We start from the raw sequence: 20,544 nt of genomic DNA, 5'->3' as shown, positions 1-20,544 counted from the left end.
TATGCAGTGGGCTCATTTGTTACCTTTTTCGTGTTATAGACATCTTGTTGCCGTGGCTCATAGGTATGTGTCATCGCACTCAAAGTTCGTCACTTCGCGGTATAGGGTATGCTTGACTCAACTGACGCTGGAGGTGGCGTGGTAACACGCGGACATTGTATTGCAACAGTGATGATTGTAGTATATATGATAGGATAAATGTAAAGTCCTTCGTGGTATTTCTGGTTTCTGGGCTGACTTATATCGTAGTTGTGGTGTTTTGTCAGTATGAATCATGTTCGCCAACAGCGCCAACTATTGCCTCTGGTTACAACTGGAGGTCTATACGAACCCAAAGCAAGATGATCGATCGATTGATGAAACATATTTACCTCGCGCTGAAGCTGCCAAGGATGACAAACCTGTTGTTGCAGGCGTTTCACTGCGCCATATCTCAAGCTCACGAGGTAGAATTAAAGAGAAACAACTACAGCCAACATGTGGGAGTGATGTGTCTGAATCACGGCCAGTAATCAGTATAAAAGCTGTTGCTCCCACAGGTAACGGGAACTCAAATGGGAAGGAAAGCAAAAACAAAGCTCGCAGATACTGTCCGGGACAAGTTGCAAATCAACATATTCAAGTTGCCGACCTCTTATAGTAATGTGCGTCCTGAAGTGCATCAAGTACGACTGTATACAATGCCAGCGAGCTATAAGTGGCACTGAGCAACTCCAGGAATGTCTTGAGTATAGCCATGGTATCAAATGCGAGACCACCAATGAGTATTTCACCGAGTATGTCTCAGCCGACCAGTGCGAAGTGTGTGAGATGCGCAGGATCGAGGCCGAGGCGGCAGAGGAGGAGACGAAGAAGGCAAATGTGACTTAAACAGCGATAGTAATGTGCATGGCTTAAATCAACGGGGCTCTGCCATACTATGTAATAAAGTGACGAGTGCCCTGGGCTGTACACCTCTTGAAATGTGCTCTTCACTCCTCACGCTTCCTAGATGCCATCTATATCTAAACTGCAACCGTGGTAACGTGAACCCCCAACGCCGTGCTAGTCAGATTACACCTCAAGCCCACTGAGGAAGATAGTACTTGACATTTTCATACACCAAGAACGTCACCCATGTTGCGGGCATCACCCTAACAACGCCCGGTACCATACCACGATAGAACCCTCTGAGTCCATCCTCAGTCCATATTCTTACAACAACGCCCCTGATACCCCGACCGAATCGCTCGTCAGCTTGGTAGTTCTGGAGTCTACTCCGGAGTACTTGGTACGGATACGTGACAGCACCAGCGACGAATTTGGACAGACTCGACAACCCAACCGTAGCCTCAGTGGTCATATGCTCCCTTTCGATGCCATGCTTCTCTCGACGCCGCGCGTGGTACCACTTCTTTGCGGGCTCGTATACCGCAAACTGCACAGCGCCGTGTGATACACCTATTAGGGAGATGCCTAAGCCACGGTAGAAGCCCCGAATGCCTTCAGTCTGCAGTATGGAGCGGGCGCCAGCCAACATAGAAGGATATGCACCATGAGAGCCTCGGTCAGAGGATACCATGCGTACTTTGAGGACCCATATAGGGTTGGTCAACGTAGTCGTTGCTGCGCCTGCCAAAGCGCTAGCGATGAAGTAATCGCCTCCAGAGGGACGTCCTCCAAGCCGACCCTGCCACGTAGCGAGAGCGCGCTCGAAGCGTGACTTGAAAAAGAAGAAAGAGGCCCAACTAGAGGCATTTCCGACAAGATTAGGCGTTAGACCGCGGTAGAGAGAGGCGACAGGGTGAGGACTAGATGTCAAGGCACGAAGAATGGACATGGTTGTTGGACGCACAGCATCGGGAGCTGCGCTACGATAGACTAAATCACATTGTCAGACACTGAGATTGTGCGATAGAGGGGTAAAATCCAATCAGCCATACTCTGCATGCGAGTCTTGACGACATCGAGAGGATGAACAGTCAACGTCGCGACTGTACCAGCACTGAGACCGGCGATGGACTCGATGGTCGCGGGAGAGAGTCCCGCATAGTCTGAATCGGGCATAAAGGGAGATTAGATAATTCTACAAGCCGAATATCATGTTTCACGAGGGTAATAAACAGAATAGAAGAGCGCCATGAGGTACCTAGAGTGGTGGTTGAGAAAAGTTGAAGGTCGCTGAAAGAATTATTTCGATATAATATTTCTGCGGATCTCAAAGATACGGAAGCTCGGCCGAGGCTTCGACGTCACCAGAACAATTATTGGGTCTTCTGCCGCATTAAACCGAAACTCACACGATCAAATACCATGGAACGGGTATTTTTGTGACAAGATTTAATTATGAGTGGTATACCCTTATTCTGGGCGTCATAGCGTTGCAAGATGATACATGGTGATTTTTCACACTCATTCGTACAGTCGACCCCTCCTCCCAAGCATATCTGCGGTCGTCGTCAAATTCTACCACGCCGTGTCCCAACGCCATGAATGCTGGTGGTAGTTGTCCCTTTCTCCCTTTGAAAAACATCTCCACATGATAATGTACACTGTTATGTTTTGTATAGTCGTAGAGCTGCTCCTTGTTTAGGAGAGGGGAGAGAGAAGGCTTAAATGGAGTCAATTAGCATTGCTTACATATGCGGTTCGTAGGGATCTATGCATACCGGATGACTGAAGGTCGGGGCTCGCTTCGGGTGTAGCCTGAGATATATAATCAGTATTGCCTTTGCGATCGCACATCGTTATTCGAGCTGGTTCGTACCGAGATAGAGGATCAGAGGGAGATAGCCACTAGCACAAATCAGTTATCGCCCAACAATAAAATCAAATGTCAATAACATACTAGTGGATGGCGACGCGCGAAACATCAATGAGCTTGGCAATGCGCTCCTGTGCTAATCGTTAGCGAAGCTGTGATAGATAGATACCATCTCCAAGCTATATCATACCTTGGACTCCTCAGAAAGGGCAAACATCTTGAGAGAATTTAGAGAAGTGTATTCGAGGGACTTGAAAAAGTTACACAACAAAACGATGCGGCTCAACCGGATGTTGCAAGGCTCGAGACTGAGAATCTATAAACCGCAGTCGTTTCTGGCGTTGGCGTTGGCGTTGGCGTTGACGTCTTCCCAAAAATTTCGGAGAGCCCCTGCCGGGAGCTGGAAATTCCACCTCCGAGTCACGGAGATGTGGGCGGAAGAACCTCGGTCGACGCCACAATTCCACCTGCACCTTGTGTGGCTTACGCGACAAGGCTACCTTATACATCCTAACCATCAGCCAAAATTTCTAGAAGCTCCATGTAAAGGTAATAACTGAGGCAGTTGTTCACCTTATTTCTCATCACGGTAGCACAATTTCTGGTCGATTCTTCGCCCTTTTTACTTGTCAAAGTACTCGTACTGGTAGTGACAGAGGTCTCTTCAAAATCTGTCATCATGGCGCAAAATAGGCATTGGTACAGCTCTTTCATCTCATGGCAACGCGACAGCAAAGCTAACTATCTTCTCAGGGAACAAGACAAGGAGGCGACGGTCTACATCGGCAACATCGACGAGCGCGCAACATCCGCCATGGTATATGAGATCATGCTTCAGATGGGCCCCATCCACAACATCCACATGCCTCGCGATCGTGTTACCCAGACACATCAGGGCTTCGGCTTCGTCGAGTTTCGCACACCCACAGACGCTGAATATGCCGCCAATGTCATGAACGGCATCAAACTGTATGGAAAGAGCTTGCGCGTCAACAAGGCTAGCGCAGACAAGCAGCGTGCCGCCGAGGTTGGCGCCGAGCTATTCATCGGAAACCTCGATCCCATGGTTGACGAGAAGATCCTCTACGACACCTTCAGTCGCTTCGGTCCACTACTCAGTGCGCCAAAAGTCGCAAGGGAGGAGTCTGGCGCGAGCAAGGGTTTTGGTTTTATCAGCTTTGCCGACTTTGAGAGCAGCGATGCTGCGATCGCGAACTTGCATGGACAGTACATCTTAAGTAAGGAGGTTTCGGTCCAGTATGCTTTCAAGAAGGACGGAAAGGGAGAGAGACATGGTGACGAGGCTGAACGCGAGCTTGCTGCTCAAGCAAAGAAACGGAACATCGTCCCAGAAGCACAGCCTGTGCCCCAGGCGTTTCTACAACCACCGCCTGTTGCAGCTGCGCCTCCAGCAGGTTTCGACCCTTCACTTATGGGAAGAATGCCCCCCGTCGGCGCACCTCCACAGGGTATCCCCGGTGGATTTGCACCTCCCGGCCGAGGTCCGTCGCCATACAATGCCGGAGTTCCGCCCCCCGGAGCTCCTCCAAGAGGCTCCGTTCCTTTACCACCAGCTCCCTCAGGGTTGCCTGCGCGACCTCCACAATCACAGGCTGGATACACCAACCCAGCCGATTTCCACCCAGGCAGTTTCAGACCACCCTCTGGGTCTCCGGCGCAGGCCTTCCCAGTTGCTCCTCCGCCCGGATTCCCTGCTCCTCCTCAAGGAGCCCCCGGTGCTGCTGGTGCTCCCCCCCCTGGGTTTATGCCCCCTCCAGGCTTCCAACCACCCCCTGGATTCCGTCGGTGATCTACTGTCTTAGCAAAAGTCACAATGCATCTGCTGAATGGAGGTGTTTCTAATAAGCTAAGGACTCAAACGAGTTCAGAACCTTGATTGATGCCGTTATCACGGCCAAAAGCACGACTTTATGTCGCATCTAATTACCACTTTCTGCCCACAAACAGCTAAGACCAAAGACATGTATGGTCAGGTATCGTACAGATCTCCACAACCCCCGAGTCTGATATACAATCATGAAATAATTTCTCTTTTTAAAACATGCGGGAGAACTCCTTGCCATAAACGCCAGTCCTGTGAGCTCTACTTAACCAGGTTATGCTCTCATTCAGAAACTTCCTGCAAATGCATCTTGGGCTTCCCTCTTCGCCCTCGCCCATTCTTGCGCTGCTTCTTCCTCCTTGCCTTGTACTTCATAAGAGTGAGCAAGCATACCGTCTGCGACGCTCTGCCACAAGACATTGCCACTGCGATGAGCCTGCTTGGCTGCCGCTAGGGCACTTTTCAGGGCTTGATCGCCAACGACGTTCTCGAATAAGCGGCTGCGCATGATAGCAAGTGTGACGGCTGCGCCCAGTAAATTTTTAGTGGATTTGGAACCGGCCATGGCAGACTGTATGTGCTGCTTTTGTTGATTGAGCTGCTGAGGTGGTTCGGTGCTGATAGCTGCCATGACGTTATGCCAAGCAGTCCGTAGGTCGACATTGTGGTGGCTCAGGCACAACGGCCTTAGTTCTTCGATCAGATCAAGTGTAGCTCGATCGTTCCGGTGTGAAGGATGCTGCATAATCCAAAGCCTGTTCAAACCAGCTAGCATGGCTAACTCGCGATGTGCGGCTTTGACACCAGTTCCTCGCTGGTTTAGGTCAAAGTCAGGCTTTTGGAAAGTGTTCATAGCAGCATCCAGTTCCCCTGTGCCTTGGTCAAACACTCCCGATAGGTAGATAGCCAGCAAACGCAGGATGCCCTGTGTAGACGGAGTCATAATATCCTGAAGCTTCACGATGTACTGCTTTACCAGGTCCCATCGACATTGACTAGCTGCGTACAGGCCAAGTAAGATGGTAAGGTAGCAGTGAGCTTCCAGCCGCCACTCACGCTGCGCAATGGCATCTTGCAACGAGATGGACGGCCCATATCTATACCCGGCTGTCACTTTGTCCCCTAGTACATATAAGTAAAATATCTGGGCGACAAGCAATGCAACTCACAAGTATCCAGGACGTGCGCGCCTTCTTTCAAGAAATCGACTGTTTGTCGACTTTGTCGACCTTGTGGACCATTTGGGCTGGGCTTGTGCATATTCACGATGCCTGTCAAAGTGAGGCTGGCGACATGTTAGCGAATTTGGTAAAATGCGTGAAGGGTGGTAACTCACACAAGGGAATTTAACTCGACTTTGGTCATGAATGACATGACTAGAAAATCTTGTTGAACACCCTCACCGCTTCGAATGATGCCCGCTGTGTCACTACTAATAGTATGACCAGTAGAAGGTTGCTTCTTGACCGGAATGAGAAAGTCGGACTTGGTGTTATGCCAGTCGGTGCATGCATCCATGCGATCTTGAAGCATTTTCAGCTTATCATGCATCAATTCCATGCCAGAATGATTGATAGTGCAGACAAGGTCCAGAAGTAGCGTCAGGATATCGAGTTGCATGATATGAATAGATGGTTCACACTGATACTTCGCTACTTGAGCAATACAAGCCTGGACTTTTTCAAAGTTGCCGTCTTTGGAAGCCTTGAGAAGTGCCAGACCTTCAAGAATGAAGGCAAACACACTCAGGGCATCGTCGCCACGGGAACTAGCTGTAACTTGAATAGAGCGAATGTTCTCCAGTGCACTGGCGTCAGCTGTTTGACCAAGCTCCATGTAAAATGAAGCTTTCAATAGTCTGAAAGCATAAACCCATTGGATGTGCTTGTAGCTGTGAAACAAGTCAATAGATGCCGGACTCGAGTTGCTACGGAACTTACGTTTCACAGTCAGCGATTTGACGATCAGCCGCATTCAAAGCAGCTTTGTGATTTCGTTGGAATAGGAGCTTCAACCTGATATAATCCATGCAATATTTGAGATCGGCCAGGCCATTCTGCCAGAGTCAGTCAGCTGTGCAGTACGAGGGTAAGTCTGCCGTCGCTTACCTTTCCGCAAAGAGAGATGCCTTTTGTGACGGCCGTCTCAGCTTCCATAGGGTTCTCTGTCTCTTCTAATACTACCGTGGCGTATCTCAACCGCATCTTTGCTTCTTGGCGCGGAGACAGCCTATTACTTTGCAAACACGCCTCTAGACACGCCAGGCCTGTCGAGATCAATTTCTGGTACTCGTCTATCCGCGTGGCATTTAGTGACATCGCAACATCATGTACAGAACCACGGGCCTTATCGAAGCACTCTTCGGCCACTTCCACCATGAGGTGAACAGTGTCAAGGGGCTTACTTTTTGGCGTGCTTGCGGGTGATTTCTTGGTAATACTCGGAGAGCGAGCATTGATCGCTAGTGAGTTGACCACGGACGAGAGAGGGCTCGGTTTTGCCCGGGGAGTGGCGATTTGAGGTTGTGTCTGCGCGGGTTGGTGATAAGATGCCTGCACTTTTGGCTGAGGAGGCGGAAGAGGCTGAGTTTGTGGGCTGCTCAGCATAATGTCCATCGGCTTGACAGTGCCTGATTCGTACTGCGCGTCCCAGTTCGCTGTCTTCCCCGTGTGGGATGTAGGACCGCCTTGTGTCTGATCCATGGTTACTGGTGGAAGCGATGGCATTTTTTGGATGTCTTGCAGATTCACATAGACCATCTGCTCCGGTTCTTGCTGCGCAACTGGCTGTTGCTGAGTTGGTTCCGTGACAGGCTGTGAAACTATCTCCGATACGGGCTCATCTACATCTATTATTATAGGTTCGTGCGCAGGTTGTCGAATTGTCTCTTGCTGGTGTTTGGACGGGCCCTGGCGTGGCTGCTGGTTCTGTTTTACTTGTCGAGCCTGTGGCTGAGCCGGCGAGGCTACCTTCTTTGGTGCAGGTTGCGGTGATGGCTGAGGAGCTGGCACATGAGGTTGCTGCTGATAGTGCGCGTGCTGCTGCTGCTGTGGTTGCTGCTGGTATTGTTGCTGTGGCGTATGCTGCTGCGAATACTGTTGGTGTTGAGACCGTTGTTGCGGCGTCTGGGGGAGTGAATATCCTTGATTTTGGGGTATCGAAGAAGGTCTTTGCTGAGGTGAAGGGACGTGGCCAGACTGCCTTCTCGGTTGAACGTGTTGTTGAGGCGACGCGACGTGCTGCTGGTACATATGCTGCTGTTGATGATGATGCGGTTGCTGATATTGCTGCTGGTACAGCATGTTCTGCCCACCCGGAGATTGCTGCTGCTGCCAAACATTCGCTGGAGGCGTATATTGCGCGGTAGCTGGTTGCATCTGGTGTCCCCCATACGCTTGTCCGGTTGTATCGTATCCCTGGAAAGTCGTTTGTATGCCCCCGAACTGCGCCATCTGCTGCTGCTGGAGATACGTTTGTTGTTGTTGTTGTTGCTGCTGCTGCTGGCCTTGCTGTTGAGGCATTGAATAGAACTGCTGCTGTTGAGGGTTCGTATACTGCTGGTAACCACCAGGCATATAAGATGAAGGCGGATTCATGCCGGGCACTGGCAGCGGTTGCTGTGAGCCTTGTTGGCTCTGGCTCTGGCCCTGGCCCTGGCCTTGGCCATGGAAAGGCCTGTAGTTCATGGCCTCTCCTTAATCACTGTATTCCTCTTTCTCGGTATCGATTTCAGCATTCGATCTGTCGTTTCGTCGCGGTGCGCAGACCAACGCGATTGCGCTTCATGGTCCGTCTTGGTCCGTGGGTGGGTTTGCCATTCACGGACGGGGTTTGTATCGGCTCGCTCGTCAAACACAACAATCTATAGCGCAATATATCGAGGCTCGTTCGTCCTGCTCGTTATTCTCTTGTTTGCTGTGCCTGCGGATTCGATCGTGCTAGGTTTAAACCATAAAACAATATGGAAAGGCACGAGTGCGACGGGATCCTATCGTCGTGTCGCAGAGCAATGTGATTGGCCGAGACGGTATGGAAATTGCGGAACTACAAGTCAACCTAACTAACGACTATTAACGACTATTCGATGGAACCAACAAAACTTCCTCTGAGAGCTTAATCTTAGTTATTGTCTTCATTTTCACTTGTCGTCAAAGATATTAATGAAAGAATCATGAGTTAAATTATTCATCATGTGCTGCAATCGTTGCTCGTGACATGCTATTATCTTACACCTTGCGATAACTTTCCGACATGTCTGCTACTTTTAAACAAACCCCAATGCAATAATAGATCATCCCTACCAAAACAGAAGAAAATCCAAGGCCCATGCGCACTTCTATAAACATACCGCTGTGCGTCAGGGCATGCAAGATCCTCCTCCTTGGGTATTAGAAGACGAAACAACCAAATATGAGAGGAAACTCCAACGAAGTCTGCCCACAGCTAATCCTCCGTTACACATGTAATGATCAACCCATGCAAACCCATTCAGCAAAGACACACCATCGAGCCGTGCGATCTGCGAGTACAAGGCCTCGCCACACACCCTTCTCTGAACATTTGATTATTGTCTCCCAGGTTCCACCATCACTAGCAGTGTCGCTACCTGAGAGACTTCGGCCTCCAACGTGAATACCCTTACGATCCTCCTTCCTCATAAGACGGAGGATCTTGCCTCCTGGAGTCTGGATCGCCAACTTGGCAGGCTTCTTCCCAGCCACAGTGCCCGTAGCTGAGCTTGGGGTCGAGCCGCTAACACTAGACGCATTCATGCTCAACGCTGAACTGGGGCGGGCGAACGGTATGGGGCTGGTGCCGCCTGGATTAGACGATGGTGTGAGTGCCGATCCACCCAGCGAACTTGGGTGCTGTCTGATGGCAAAGACAAAAGTATTGTTAAGTGCAAGCCTTTGGCACTGCGGCTGAACCACATAGATATCATGCCGCTGTGCGTGAGGAGTGGGATGTCTTGTGACAAACTCATAAGGTGGGTTTTCACCTGTGTGGACGATAGGCAATGCAAAGGCGAGGGGATGTGGAATATCCTTGATGCTGTGCATAAGGCCTCGCTTGCCAGCATAAATCTTCAAGGTACCCTGTCCTTCATCTCCAGGCAGTAGTGCTTTGACAGTGTATCGCTTGATGCCATTGAACCATTCAGCTTGAGCAAGTGCCCTCTTCTTGACAATATCGCCGCTTTCAAACACATCCCCGTCTGAATCTCTCGAATAGCCTCGAACTTCGACCTCGGCGGCAATCTCCACGTCACATGGAACACTAAATTTGATATGAACCATTTCCAGATCTTCGATTCGAGTCAATGCAGTATTGTAGTCCACCATCTCGAAACCATTGCGGAAGAAGGGTGCACAAGCGCATGGCAGATTGAGCAGTGTTTCGTGTGCGACAGGTGGTACGATGTGCTGCTGACTGTGATGCTCTGGGATATGTGTCCAGCAAATCTCCAGTGGCCTGGTCAAGAACCACCACGGATCGGCTGCGTTATTGGCATTGGAGTATAAACCTCGCCGAGGATACGAGGGGCTGGCAAGACAGCAGTCAATCATGCGCCACTCATTGTCAACGACAACAGCATTCCACCAATGGTTGGGTCGGGGCATGATGTTGATTTCGGAAACTTCCCCTGGAGACTTGAGGTAGCCTCGAACGATCTCACAGTGGATACCGATAGCAGAACACATCTCCATCACTAGGACAGCATACTCCTCAGCGCACGCTCTTTTCGCCTGGATCACCCGCGTTGTGTCGATTTCACCCTCAAAGTCCTCTTCCCAGCAGATCTTCTCGGAGACCCACGTAAAGATAGCTCGCAGCCGCTGGACCTCGCTCCTGTAGGGTCGGCATACGTATGTAGTGGCAAGTTGGATAGCTGTTATGGCGGGAGGAAGTCCGCTGATGAACCGGGAGTTCTTATCGACTTGAGACAAGTTAATCGCTTGGTAGTTGGTGGGTTCCTGGACTGGCTCTCCGTCAGCCCCCTCATCTCCTTCGACGCCATCATAGAGCTCGTCGACAGGATTAAGGGCAGGGTGATCCATCATTTGACATCGTTCACGGCGCTCAGTCAACTCTATTGTACTGAGCGAATTGGAACGATTCACATCACGACGGACCTGAACCCAATCAACACCGCCACTCAAGCCCATTTCTGTCGCAACGTCTCTGTTGATAGGCGTACTACCCATACCTGGCATAGGCGAAGCTCCAGCTGGCATTGAACGAGCAAAGGGTGATTTTGGCGAGTCCATGCTAAGACCACCAGAAACAAGACCGCCACGGCTGCTCGCAACACCTGTTTTAGCAGTATCAAATATCTTGCGGAAGATGTTCCTCTTGGGCGGTTTCGGTTGCACTAAGCCTCCCAATTCCAGAGAAGGATCATCGTGGAAGCCGACTTGGGTCTGGGGACGCTGTTGCGCTGGAGAGTCACTCGCATGGCTGCTGTGATAGGTGACTCCTGTGAAAGGAGAGTCCGGTCTATCAATCTCCAAATCTCGTGCTCCCAGAGCGCTTTGTGCACGTTGACGCTTGCCTGAGCGCGCGAGGCTTCCCGCACTAGTAGTACTGAAAGCGCCGGCTGATGTCCCGCTCCACAAGGTCCTTGAAGTGCTCTGTGTTGAAGAGCTGGTGTTGCTCTGATTGCCCGATGACGAATTGGTCGAGTTTGTTTTTGTTGTTAATGTGCGGGCAACTCCTCTTCCGATCTCATATGCCGACTTGCGAGCTCTCAGCTTTCGTTCAGGCTCAATGGACCGGCCCATAGACGATTTTGGCCGCTCGTATGGCACATTCTTAGGGGGCGGAGGAGGGGGCTGGTCGTCATCAGGCTCGCTAGTCCTTGAGTTCTGACGATGCATTTGCTGAAAACGCTTTTCCATGCGATCAACATAACTGCTAAGCTTGTCTTCTCTGCCTCCACTCTGATAAGACACCTCTTGAGACGAGTCACCGCTATATGTTTCATACCCCTCATCTTGCGCGATTCCCATCGAGGTTTTAGGCCTGCTTCGCTCCTGGTCCCTTCTAGTTGAACGATGAGACAGCATATCAAAGGATTCCGGAGACCAAGGATCGGCAGGTGGCTCAGGTGAAGGAGCTTGGCCAGGTCTTCCAAGGCCACCGCCTAGTACGTCCAATTGCTCCATGACCCCATCCATGGCCTCTCTCAATGGAGAAGGGGTCATACCTCCGGCGGGTGATGGCGGAACGGGGGAGTTCCTGCCAGGGGTATATGGCATATATGACCTATCATCGAAAGATCCTCGAGAGCCATGCCTAATTGTTGGTTGTGGTGGCTGTGGCGGCCGGTAGGAATTATTTGAATTTTGCCTCGAGGGTGAGAAGGGTTGGAAAGAGGCATTGGATCCATGACGAGAGATATCAATAGATCTCCTATGCAGGTCGTTGGATCCTCCTCTCGTCATCTGCCGGTGAGGAGGTGGTGGCGGGGGAGGCGGTGAGTTACCTCTATCCTGTCCTCCCCGATAAGGGACTATTTGACGATGGAAAGATGGCGCAGGAGATGGACCTCTTGAAGCATAGCCATAGCTTTGGTGCATCGGAGGAGCAGGAGAAGGCCCCCTTGCATCGTAGCCATGAGGAGGAGCTGGCGATGGAGCTCTTGAATGGTGGTAACTTTGCATTGGCGCAGGTGAAGGAGCCCTCGAGTGGTAATTGTGCATGGGAGCTGGAGATGGAGCCCGTGAGCCATAGTGGTGAGAAGGCGCCGGTGAAGGTGCTGGCGAAGGAGCCCGGAAATCGTGCGCTTGAGGTGGTGCAGGTGAAGGTCCTCGTTGGTTATATGACTGGGGAGGTGCAGGCGATGGGCCTCGTTCCGTTTCATGAGTACTAGGAGCGAATGAAGCGCCAGAGTTTTGTCGTTCCTTGGGTTTCGGGGTCTCTTTGAAGATCTCGGGTTGTTTCGCACTGGTGTAGTGAGGAGCCTTGGCGTATGCTTCGAATGGCTTTCGAAACGTTCTGGATTTTGTCGGTGCAGTACTTGGCGGTGCGTTTGGTACAGGAGCCGGGACAGATTTTGTCGTTGGGCGGAATTGAGAAGGGAGAAGCTCGACAAAGTTGGAAGGGAATGATCCCACGGTCCGTCGATCTCGGTACAGTCTGCCTACCCACCACGAACCATCACCAGCATTCAAACATTCTATCAGATCTCCCTCGATGAATCCCAGATCTCGTTTCGACTGTTTTCAAGTTAGCTTAATTTGTGACTTTGAGAGGTATGGTAACAAACCTCTCCTCCCCATGAGTATACAGCTCTACACCAACATGGGAACCTCGTCGGCAGAGGTGGTGCAGCGGGTGCCATATTGTTGCGAATGATTTCCAGCAGAGACTAAACAAGGCCCAAAGTAGGTATTTTGGACTCGAACAATTCGAGACGGGGCGGAATGAGGATTTATCGGGCTGTAGATACAGGCATATCAAACACGATTTTGTCGGACAGGGCTTAACGACCAAAAACACGATATGCGAGGGCCCAAAACGAGCAAGTCTCAGGATGGCGGATATGGTTGTGCAAAGGTAATGAATGAGGAATAAGAAATAAATTACCACAGATAGTGGGATGTACAACAAGGCAATACAGAGGCCTAGAGAGTAAGGCTCTTGTAAAATTAAAAGAGCGCAAGAAGCGTGTTGAAAAGAAACGACGGTTTGAAGCTACGCCTGTCAAAAAAGCGGTAGGACAGCCGCGGTGTTCGAGCGTCTGGCGTCACAGCTGAGAGAGGTCGAGGTTGCTAGAGCAACCCGAGATCGGCGGGGGTTGGCGGTTCAGTTGTCCCACGGAAGCTTTGGCCATTTGCATGCAAGGGGAGCCTTGGACTCAACTGAGACAACAGAAACAATGTTGGATTGAGAAAATCGACCTGCCTAGGCGAGTCACAAAGAAGTTAGCATACCAGGGGGGGGGAAATCATCAGATAGTCAGAAAACTTTTCTTCGGAATCTTCACTTCTTTCTTGACAAAGGCTGGATCTTGGCTTTTGTGGTCTTCTTCTTAAAGTTCTTTTCATGTTACATGTTCACTACTAGGAAAGATAAGCTTGATCTGTGATACCCACCTGGTACACACGGAGCTCATGCATATTTCTTCTCAATCGTATTTTCATCTGAACATTATCGTCAGTCGCAAAAATAGGCAATGTGCAGCTGTCGTGTCACTCTTCAGTCAATGGTTCAAGGTGCCCTACATGAGGGTGGCCTCAATTTTCTCATAGGTAGGTAGTATTTAGATCCAGGTACCAAGGCAAACGTTAGAGGGTGGCCCATTTCTACCCTGCGGTCTAGATGCTAAACTCAACGACTCAACGTTGCTGGGGATCGTAAACGTGCATTGGCCATCCTCCAAACTTGGAGCTGGGTGTGAGGCTGTGGGTGCATTTCCCCATCTACCTAGCTTTAACTGGGGCCCTGTTCTGTCTGGTTGCAGTGTTGCATATCATGAAGATCCTGGGAGCTTATAACAAACAAGACTATGATGAGAGACGGGGATATAGCATGAAGATAAGGAATCCCCCATCAAAGTAACACACTTTTTCGCTCATGCAATGATAATTCGCGTTTGACGTTTAGATATTGCCCATCTCACGGAATCCCACCACCCCAGATACGGAGCTCTCCATACATATGGAGCAATCAATGGGTATAAGAAGAATTCATGAATGGATGCGACAGTTGTTCTAATTGATAAGGGATTCTACTCTCGTGACCATGTCTCTCTACCCCACACTTCTTCTGAGACCACTTTCCTCATCTAGAATTCATTGACATCAGTAGTCTTAGGTAGTCGTTAAGAGCAACATGCACTAAAATGCCTACTACTCTCGTGTCCAAAGTTCCAGAGTCTCTTGTGCCTGGAGACGGATGAGCCGTTGTGTTGTAACCTCCACAACCGGTACCTTACCTTAGTGCGTTGGAGAGTGTGCAAGAAAACAACAGGCATGATAGAAGTAGACATAAATAGGTGAGCATCTGTCATACCCGGTACAGTATTGAACAGGCCCCCGAATTTATGTCATGTAACAGTTTTCTGTCGTAACTAAGAACCCAGCCATAGAAACAAGCAATCTGGGTGGGCGCTAAGCATTGTGCCAGGGAAGCCGTGCAGGGCATGACAAGCTAAGAGCGGCCGGGGGGTTAGGATAGCTCCCCACTGAGTGTGGCACGGCCTGCAACGTACCTCAGTGAGAAGTCATGAGAGACAAAGCAGCTGGTATGTGACTCTTTGGCGGAGACTCCACGAACCTGCATTTGCTATATAAGCGCGGAGGGAATATGAACCAGAAAACCACCGAGTCCAGTCTTTTCAATCTATGATTTCAGAAGCTTTCAACAATAATTAATTCTCGATCTATTGCCTACACCAGTGAGTGTCGAACCATCCACTCGATTAGCTGCCCCTCTAAGCTCCCGTCTCAAAGTAAACAAAGGGCCCGGGGGTTCCATCTGGCTATAGCTTTCGACAGGGTCCGCTTCCCAGACAACCATCCGTCTACCTTGACATTCATCCGCATGACTTTTAATAAACGACGACTCCAACTCATCGCACACGCTTTTGTATCTTGTTAATATTATTCGATTCACTCAGCACACGGCCTTTGCGCATTGCTTTGATTCCCAGGTCTCAGCATCCATCACCTTTGTTTATTCCGTTGTCTCCTCTGCCCGAGCAGCGTGAATCCAAACAACGTCGAGACAGTGCATGACGTCAACTCACAATGGCGGACGAAGGCGTTGCTGAGCATTATCAGGTCCTCGAGGAACTTGGCCGTAAGTATCAGGAATGAGAGTATCTCTCCACATTAGCTGACGGTATCCTAGGTGGCAGTTTTGGCGTTGTCTACAAAGGCATTGAGAAAGCAACTGGCGAAACGGTCGCTATCAAACATGTAAGTCCCAGTCCGATCATCTCAGTTGCCCGGTACACGAGCTAACACACAGCGTCAACAGATCGACCTTGAATCCAACGATGATGATATCCAAGATATCCAAGCCGAAATCGCTGTTCTGAGCACTTGCGCCAGTTCTTACGTTACTCAGTACAAAGGCTCTTTTTTGCGAGGCCATAAGTTATGGATTGTCATGGAGTATCTCGGCGGCGGATCTTGTTTGGACCTGGTATGTCTCTCCATAAAATACTCCGATACGAAGTCTCGACTGCTAACCGGGAATAGCTGAAACCCGCCAACTTCAGCGAAACGCACATTGCCATTGTTTGTCGCGAACTGCTACTCGGCATCCAATACCTTCACAATGAAGGCAAGATCCACAGAGATATCAAGGCCGCCAACGTTCTCTTATCCGAGACCGGCAAAGTCAAGCTTGCCGACTTTGGAGTTGCAGCCCAATTGACCAACATCAAATCGCAGCGAAACACCTTTGTCGGAACACCTTTCTGGATGGCCCCGGAGGTGATTCAGCAAGATGGCTACAGCTTCAAGGCCGACATTTGGTCTCTAGGTATCACAGCTATGGAGATGGCCAACGGCGAACCTCCCTTGTGTCACATCCACCCCATGAAGGTCCTCTTTCACATCCCGAAAAACCCGGCTCCTCGTCTTGAGGGCAACTTTAGCAAAGACTTCAAGGACTTCATTGCACAGTGCCTCACCAAGGACTACGACCGTCGGCCATCCGCAAAAGACCTACTACGCCACCGTTTCATCCGTAATGCGGGCAAGGTGGAGGCTCTGCAGGAACTTATTGCCCGTCGACAGATGTGGGATGCCAACCAAAACAGACAGAAGCATCCCATTTACTATCAAGAGACCCTTCAGACCATGACTCCTAAGGATGAGCAGCAGGAATGGGTCTTTGACACAGTAAAGTCTGTCGCACCACCTCCCAAGAGGCCGACGATCAAGCAGCACCGAAAGCCCTCATCCATCTGGAATGCCGAAGAGGCAATGAAGAAGCTGGACGTCAAGGATGGTCCTCTTGGAGGAACTTCTCCCGCCCCAGGTACTGTCAGAAAGTCAACGGTCCGACGAGCACCGTCTGTCGCTCAAGAAACATCAATACGGCCTGGTTCTCCCCGTGGTTCCATCGCTCCTAAGAGACCTCTCCAACCAGACATGTCGTTTGGCAATTCTGGATCGACTATGCGTCTTTTCAGAAGAGTCCCTTCAGATGGTTCAAATGGGAGTCAAGGGAACCGGCCAGTCTCCCCCGACGATGTCTTCTGTGACGAGAACCTTCCCCGTCCTACCACATCCCCCGTTGAACCGTATGGCAAAGAGGCTGTACTGGGGAGACGCTTGTACAACAAAGCTGTGGAACCTTCTCTGGCCGAGCTGCACGCTCAAACTTGTGCGATGCAGAAGCGAGAAGCGCTGGCTAAGTTATCTGATGCTTTCGCAGCCTTGGACGCAGTTGATCCTGAGGGGGCCTATCACCTTGTGACGAGCATGGTATCATCAATCTCTCAAGATAACAAGCTCAGCGCTACGATACTCCGACAGCCTGCGCAGAAGATTCCTGGTGACGGCACCCCGCAGGGTACTGTGATTGTCAAGAACAACACCCCTGCGTCGAGTCCAACTAAACTTGTCATGGCTTCAAACAATCCTCATTTGCGCAGTCATCGACGCCGTCATGCTGATACTCCCACAATGTATGAGAAGAACTTTGACCCTGAGAAGTTGGCCACTGAGAACAAATACCCTGGCCAAGAGGCCAGATCTGGCATGGAGCATTGCAAACAGTTATCCGACGTGCTCTACTCACGTTGGGTAGACGGTCTTCGAATTCGTTGGCCTGCTGTCTGATTATCAGGCGTACTTGGCAGAGATGAATGATTTAACAGGACGGCACTGCGCCTTATATGCTGTACGATTCGTATGCAGTTTCTTTTGCTACTCATTTTGCATTGTTTGCCTTCCGGATGGAAGATAAAAGCGAGTCTTGGAGGAGCTTATTGGCAGTCGTATTTTCATCAGCATTTGACGACCCCAGTCTAGCATGACGCTCACGATATAACGATATGTCGCGGATGATCTCATTGACGTGGTCTACTAGTTTGATTTTCCTGTTTTCCTGCGAGGTGCGTGGGGCGTTGTAAGGATTGCATTTAAGATCATGGATGGTACGGAGGCTACTCTTGTTTTAATTTTTCATTGCATTGCAGCTGTTTCGATATCGGCAGGTAGACAATTAGATACAGGCACAGCCCAGACTTGTTAATTGAGTACAGTAAGAATCTGAGTATAGTGCAGCCAAGAACTGTATCCAATAATCTAAGTGACAATGACGGCGTTTCCTCAATGACTGTATCGTGCACACGCCAGCTCAACATTTATCAGGAAGCATCGCTGGGCCCAAGAGCCAACTTGATTCTCCAATTCTTGAACTCATCAGACAAGATATCGCCGTGACCTGTCTCCTCCACCTTGAATAGCTCGATTGTCGGTGATTGAGGCTCGCGTCTTATTCTCCAAACGCCCTCATCGTTTATGTTTTCTGTTAGCCCTTTTGATGAAGCAGATTAGCGATTGGCCCATTCATAACTATGAGCAGTGCTTACACTCTAAGAAAGTGGCGGCAAAGTTGACACACATATCGGCGTTCCATTTGGGATTTGGGTCGGCATTGACCATATCGGGAATACGATGCGTTTCCATCTCCCTTGCCTCGACCAGAATGCCGTCCTGCGTGCGAAAACCGACAACAATGCGCGGCACACCAAGAAGGAATGATTGTATCCAGTACTTCATGAGCTTTCGTTTGAAGTTCTCCATACCGCCCGCATTGCGAATCTCGGCTGATGTCTTGAGCTCAACCCAGTTGATGGGGCTGCCCTTTTCTTCAGGTTTGGAATCCCAGACTGTGAAATGTGAGTCAAGAAAAGGAGAACCGGAAGAGTTACCCACTGGCATCAACTTCGCCACCAAGACAAAGAACAGATTTACCGATACCCGTGCGGACAACAGAGCAATATTGAGCTTTATTGTTAACGACTTCGTTCTCTCGATTCTCGATAAAGTCGCGGGACGTTTCTGCCCAAGGCGCTGGCAGAGTCGACAACGTTTCAAACTTGTATCCTAGATTACGATGTGAGCAACCGTAACATACAGTTGAAACAGAGACACACACCCCAGAACTGCATTACTTCTAATGGTGGCCCTCTTCTTCGTTTGTTGTTTCCCTCATTGGATCTGGAAGCAATCTTGTAGGCGTTGTTCTCTTCGATGAAGCTTTATAAGTCAATTTCCAACATGAACATCTCTGGGACTCCTTGGACTTACATGCAACCCTGCGTGGTCAACTTGTCAGTGGTTTTGACTTTAAGGACGGGTTTATCGTATTGGACGTACTTGATACAAAGTGGCATTCATCTCAAAGCTATATATCGATAAGCCAACGGATGAAAGACAGCAGACCACTGGTAAAGACCTACCCGTCCATCTGGTCAAAAGGTGCTGCCATAATCTATGCCTGTAGATTAGCTACTGAGGCCAGACCATCCATGGGCAAGAAAAGCCGAACCTTTGTCATCATACCTCTCCATGTGACAACGTTAGCATCGATCTTCTTGCCTGTTTCTTGCTCGTGTGCAGCGATAGTCTTGAGGAGACTGTCGAGGTGATCATCTCCGGTATCGTCCAGCTTCTGAAATGTATCAAAGCCTTTGGAGAGGTCAGCCCCAAGCTGTGGTGTGTAATAGTACTTGAGAGATGAGTCGTCTAGGTGAAACTCATGGTTGTCGTCGTATGAAAAGCAGGCAAACTCCTGTGAAAGGTTCAGTATAAGCCAGACGGATAGTTATAGAATGGCTCGCTGTATCGGATTGCACCTTTGGTCTTTTGACAGGCTGACTTGCACCAGCAAAGCGGCCTATGGGTTGAACTGAAAACCGCGCCGACATGATTCTCAATAGAGAAGACACCTGTCTCATTCGACGACAATGATATGGCGATGTCCAGGTTCGGCTAGTACGTGCAGCGTTTCTGAAGAAGATGAGGGCTAGAATTCGTGTGAAAGGCAGTATCTACTGTAGCAATGTTGTCTTAATGTACCTATGTTGATGGAAGTCCGCGCAAGGTGTGGCGCTACTGCTCAGGTGTCCCGATCAAGTTTATGGGGATGGGGGGTTTTTGGTGGAGGCTTGCAGTGACCTTGTTGTGCCTTGCTTTAGCGCTTACACGAGCTCCAGGTTCAAGAGCCGCAACTTGACCACTAATACAAGTGCTTCATAAATACCAACCTACAAACCTACCAACTTCAATCTGCTTTGAGACATCAAGGCTGCAAACAAGATAGTTTCCTAGTATACTAGAATACTAGATCACAGAGTCCCTGGTTGCTTCGGTTGAAGGCCTAAGATAGATGCCGGCTTGCTTGTGTTAAGACCAAACGACATGACAACAAGGGTAAGCTGCGTTGTTTGGGATCAGCTAACGTAGAGCGAATGTGAGGAATATGAAAAACCAGGCTCATTGTTTCTTGTAATTGACGTAAAAAAGCCACATAATCGTTCGGACAGCGTCTCGGAGTCTCATTGCGCTTGATTTGCCTTCTCGCTTGGCCTGTGGCCCCCATGCCCAGGCCAATATTGATTCTTCGTTTGCTGCCCTAGGACTGGAGAATTACAAGTGAGGAATCACTTTGGGGCGTGTGCAACACGCTCATCACATTGAATGACATTTGTCTGCCTGTCTAGGGGAGGAAATAAAACTAGGAACCTTAAACCTAACTGATACAAAGACTCTGGTAACTTAGTATAAATTTAGGATGAGTTTAGGATACCTTTTATGGAGTTTATTTTGTCACTCTAAACTTGGGTCTCGTGTTTTCTTGCTCCCCGAGGCCTGTGTAGGGTGCAAAAGATGCGTTCACTGTTTGGGCCAAGGTATCTTACCTAGGTACTAAGTTAGAGGTGCCTTGACTTAATTGCCCGAGGGGATTCTAAGCCTTGGAGATGGAA

The 20,544-nt window shown here is 49.8% G+C and overlaps 8 protein-coding genes across 12 annotated transcripts; 3 read left to right on the top strand and 5 right to left on the bottom strand.

Moving 5' to 3' along the window:
- Window positions 1-642: 642 nt before the first annotated feature.
- On the top strand, window positions 643-870 carry FVEG_07923 (hypothetical protein; the record flags this gene model as incomplete). The annotated part of the gene is made up of 1 exon (XM_018896643.1): window positions 643-870. The coding sequence occupies one exon, from the start codon at window positions 643-645 to the stop codon at window positions 868-870; it is 228 nt and encodes a 75-aa protein (XP_018754143.1).
- A 111-nt stretch (window positions 871-981) lies between these two features.
- Window positions 982-2,127, bottom strand: FVEG_07922 (hypothetical protein). Its single transcript, XM_018896642.1, has 2 exons — window positions 1,923-2,127; window positions 982-1,860 (listed from the first exon to the last, which is right to left on the bottom strand). The coding sequence occupies exons 1-2, from the start codon at window positions 2,044-2,046 to the stop codon at window positions 1,061-1,063; spliced, it is 924 nt and encodes a 307-aa protein (XP_018754142.1). The 5' UTR covers window positions 2,047-2,127; the 3' UTR covers window positions 982-1,060.
- A 511-nt stretch (window positions 2,128-2,638) lies between these two features.
- Window positions 2,639-2,960, bottom strand: FVEG_16216 (hypothetical protein; the record flags this gene model as incomplete). Its single annotated transcript, XM_018905448.1, has 4 exons — window positions 2,639-2,685; window positions 2,747-2,775; window positions 2,828-2,874; window positions 2,934-2,960. 4 exons carry the CDS (start codon window positions 2,958-2,960, stop codon window positions 2,639-2,641), a joined length of 150 nt encoding a protein of 49 aa, XP_018754141.1.
- A 297-nt stretch (window positions 2,961-3,257) lies between these two features.
- On the top strand, window positions 3,258-5,898 carry FVEG_07921 (hypothetical protein). The gene is made up of 2 exons (XM_018896641.1): window positions 3,258-3,442; window positions 3,497-5,898. The coding sequence occupies exons 1-2, from the start codon at window positions 3,423-3,425 to the stop codon at window positions 4,551-4,553; spliced, it is 1,077 nt and encodes a 358-aa protein (XP_018754140.1). The 5' UTR covers window positions 3,258-3,422; the 3' UTR covers window positions 4,554-5,898.
- Window positions 4,596-8,529, bottom strand: FVEG_07920 (hypothetical protein). Its single transcript, XM_018896640.1, has 5 exons — window positions 6,695-8,529; window positions 6,527-6,642; window positions 5,923-6,477; window positions 5,756-5,871; window positions 4,596-5,708 (listed from the first exon to the last, which is right to left on the bottom strand). Exons 1-5 carry the CDS (start codon window positions 8,270-8,272, stop codon window positions 4,873-4,875), a joined length of 3,201 nt encoding a protein of 1,066 aa, XP_018754139.1. The 5' UTR covers window positions 8,273-8,529; the 3' UTR covers window positions 4,596-4,872.
- A 222-nt stretch (window positions 8,530-8,751) lies between these two features.
- Window positions 8,752-13,262, bottom strand: FVEG_07918 (hypothetical protein). The gene is made up of 2 exons (XM_018896639.1): window positions 12,856-13,262; window positions 8,752-12,805 (listed from the first exon to the last, which is right to left on the bottom strand). The coding sequence occupies exons 1-2, from the start codon at window positions 12,928-12,930 to the stop codon at window positions 9,056-9,058; spliced, it is 3,825 nt and encodes a 1,274-aa protein (XP_018754138.1). The 5' UTR covers window positions 12,931-13,262; the 3' UTR covers window positions 8,752-9,055.
- Window positions 13,263-14,894: 1,632 nt separating this feature from the next.
- FVEG_07917 (STE/STE20/YSK protein kinase) lies at window positions 14,895-17,839 on the top strand. 2 transcript variants are annotated; one of them, XM_018896638.1, is made up of 5 exons: window positions 14,923-14,988; window positions 15,044-15,392; window positions 15,444-15,511; window positions 15,573-15,740; window positions 15,797-17,839. In XM_018896638.1, exons 2-5 carry the CDS (start codon window positions 15,341-15,343, stop codon window positions 17,387-17,389), a joined length of 1,881 nt encoding a protein of 626 aa, XP_018754137.1. In that variant the 5' UTR covers window positions 14,923-14,988; window positions 15,044-15,340; the 3' UTR covers window positions 17,390-17,839. The 2 variants fall into 2 exon arrangements, with proteins under 2 accessions (XP_018754136.1, XP_018754137.1); XM_018896637.1 differs by having other exon boundaries at window positions 14,895-15,392.
- Window positions 17,673-19,691, bottom strand: FVEG_07916 (protein RAI1). Of its 4 annotated transcripts, XM_018896634.1 has the most exons (10): window positions 19,637-19,672; window positions 19,414-19,583; window positions 19,107-19,349; window positions 19,018-19,049; window positions 18,935-18,962; window positions 18,866-18,873; window positions 18,714-18,814; window positions 18,491-18,661; window positions 18,145-18,444; window positions 17,719-18,089 (listed from the first exon to the last, which is right to left on the bottom strand). In XM_018896634.1, exons 2-10 carry the CDS (start codon window positions 19,513-19,515, stop codon window positions 17,920-17,922), a joined length of 1,155 nt encoding a protein of 384 aa, XP_018754133.1. In that variant the 5' UTR covers window positions 19,516-19,583; window positions 19,637-19,672; the 3' UTR covers window positions 17,719-17,919. The 4 variants fall into 4 exon arrangements, with proteins under 4 accessions (XP_018754132.1, XP_018754133.1, XP_018754135.1 ...); XM_018896633.1 differs by having other exon boundaries at window positions 17,673-18,089; window positions 19,414-19,691; XM_018896636.1 differs by having other exon boundaries at window positions 19,107-19,691.
- Window positions 19,692-20,544: the final 853 nt, after the last annotated feature.

Source organism: Fusarium verticillioides, chromosome 3 (assembly GCF_000149555.1).
Source record: "Fusarium verticillioides 7600 chromosome 3, whole genome shotgun sequence".
NCBI classification, from domain to species: Eukaryota; Fungi; Ascomycota; class Sordariomycetes; order Hypocreales; family Nectriaceae; genus Fusarium; species Fusarium verticillioides.
Note: the sequence above shows the minus strand (reverse complement) of the source record. Positions and strands in the feature narration are given on the sequence as shown.

Bases quoted from the DNA above. Each gene is read 5' to 3' on its own strand.
- FVEG_07922 (XM_018896642.1), bottom strand. From the start codon at position 2,046: ATGCCCGATTCAGACTATGCGGGACTCTCTCCCGCGACCATCGAGTCC. The intron at 1,861-1,922 runs GTATGGCTGATT...AATGTGATTTAG, and splicing joins CGTCAAGACTCGCATGCAGA to TCTATCGTAGCGCAGCTCCC.
- FVEG_07921 (XM_018896641.1), top strand. From the start codon at position 3,423: ATGGCGCAAAATAGGCATTG. The intron at 3,443-3,496 runs GTACAGCTCTTT...CTATCTTCTCAG, and splicing joins ATGGCGCAAAATAGGCATTG to GGAACAAGACAAGGAGGCGA.
- FVEG_07920 (XM_018896640.1), bottom strand. From the start codon at position 8,272: ATGAACTACAGGCCTTTCCATGGCCAAGGCCAGGGCCAGGGCCAGAGC. The intron at 6,643-6,694 runs GTAAGCGACGGC...TGACTCTGGCAG, and splicing joins GCATCTCTCTTTGCGGAAAG to AATGGCCTGGCCGATCTCAA. The intron at 5,709-5,755 runs GTGAGTTGCATT...TATATGTACTAG, and splicing joins CGCGCACGTCCTGGATACTT to GGGACAAAGTGACAGCCGGG.
- FVEG_07918 (XM_018896639.1), bottom strand. From the start codon at position 12,930: ATGGCACCCGCTGCACCACCTCTGCCGACGAGGTTCCCATGTTGGTGT. The intron at 12,806-12,855 runs GTTTGTTACCAT...ACTTGAAAACAG, and splicing joins TATACTCATGGGGAGGAGAG to TCGAAACGAGATCTGGGATT.
- FVEG_07917 (XM_018896637.1), top strand. From the start codon at position 15,341: ATGGCGGACGAAGGCGTTGCTGAGCATTATCAGGTCCTCGAGGAACTT. The intron at 15,393-15,443 runs GTAAGTATCAGG...ACGGTATCCTAG, and splicing joins GGTCCTCGAGGAACTTGGCC to GTGGCAGTTTTGGCGTTGTC. The intron at 15,512-15,572 runs GTAAGTCCCAGT...CAGCGTCAACAG, and splicing joins AAACGGTCGCTATCAAACAT to ATCGACCTTGAATCCAACGA.
- FVEG_07916 (XM_018896633.1), bottom strand. From the start codon at position 19,515: ATGAGACAGGTGTCTTCTCTATTGAGAATCATGTCGGCGCGGTTTTCA. The intron at 19,350-19,413 runs GTGCAATCCGAT...AACCTTTCACAG, and splicing joins AGCCTGTCAAAAGACCAAAG to GAGTTTGCCTGCTTTTCATA. The intron at 18,662-18,713 runs GTGTGTGTCTCT...ATCGTAATCTAG, and splicing joins AGAAGTAATGCAGTTCTGGG to GATACAAGTTTGAAACGTTG.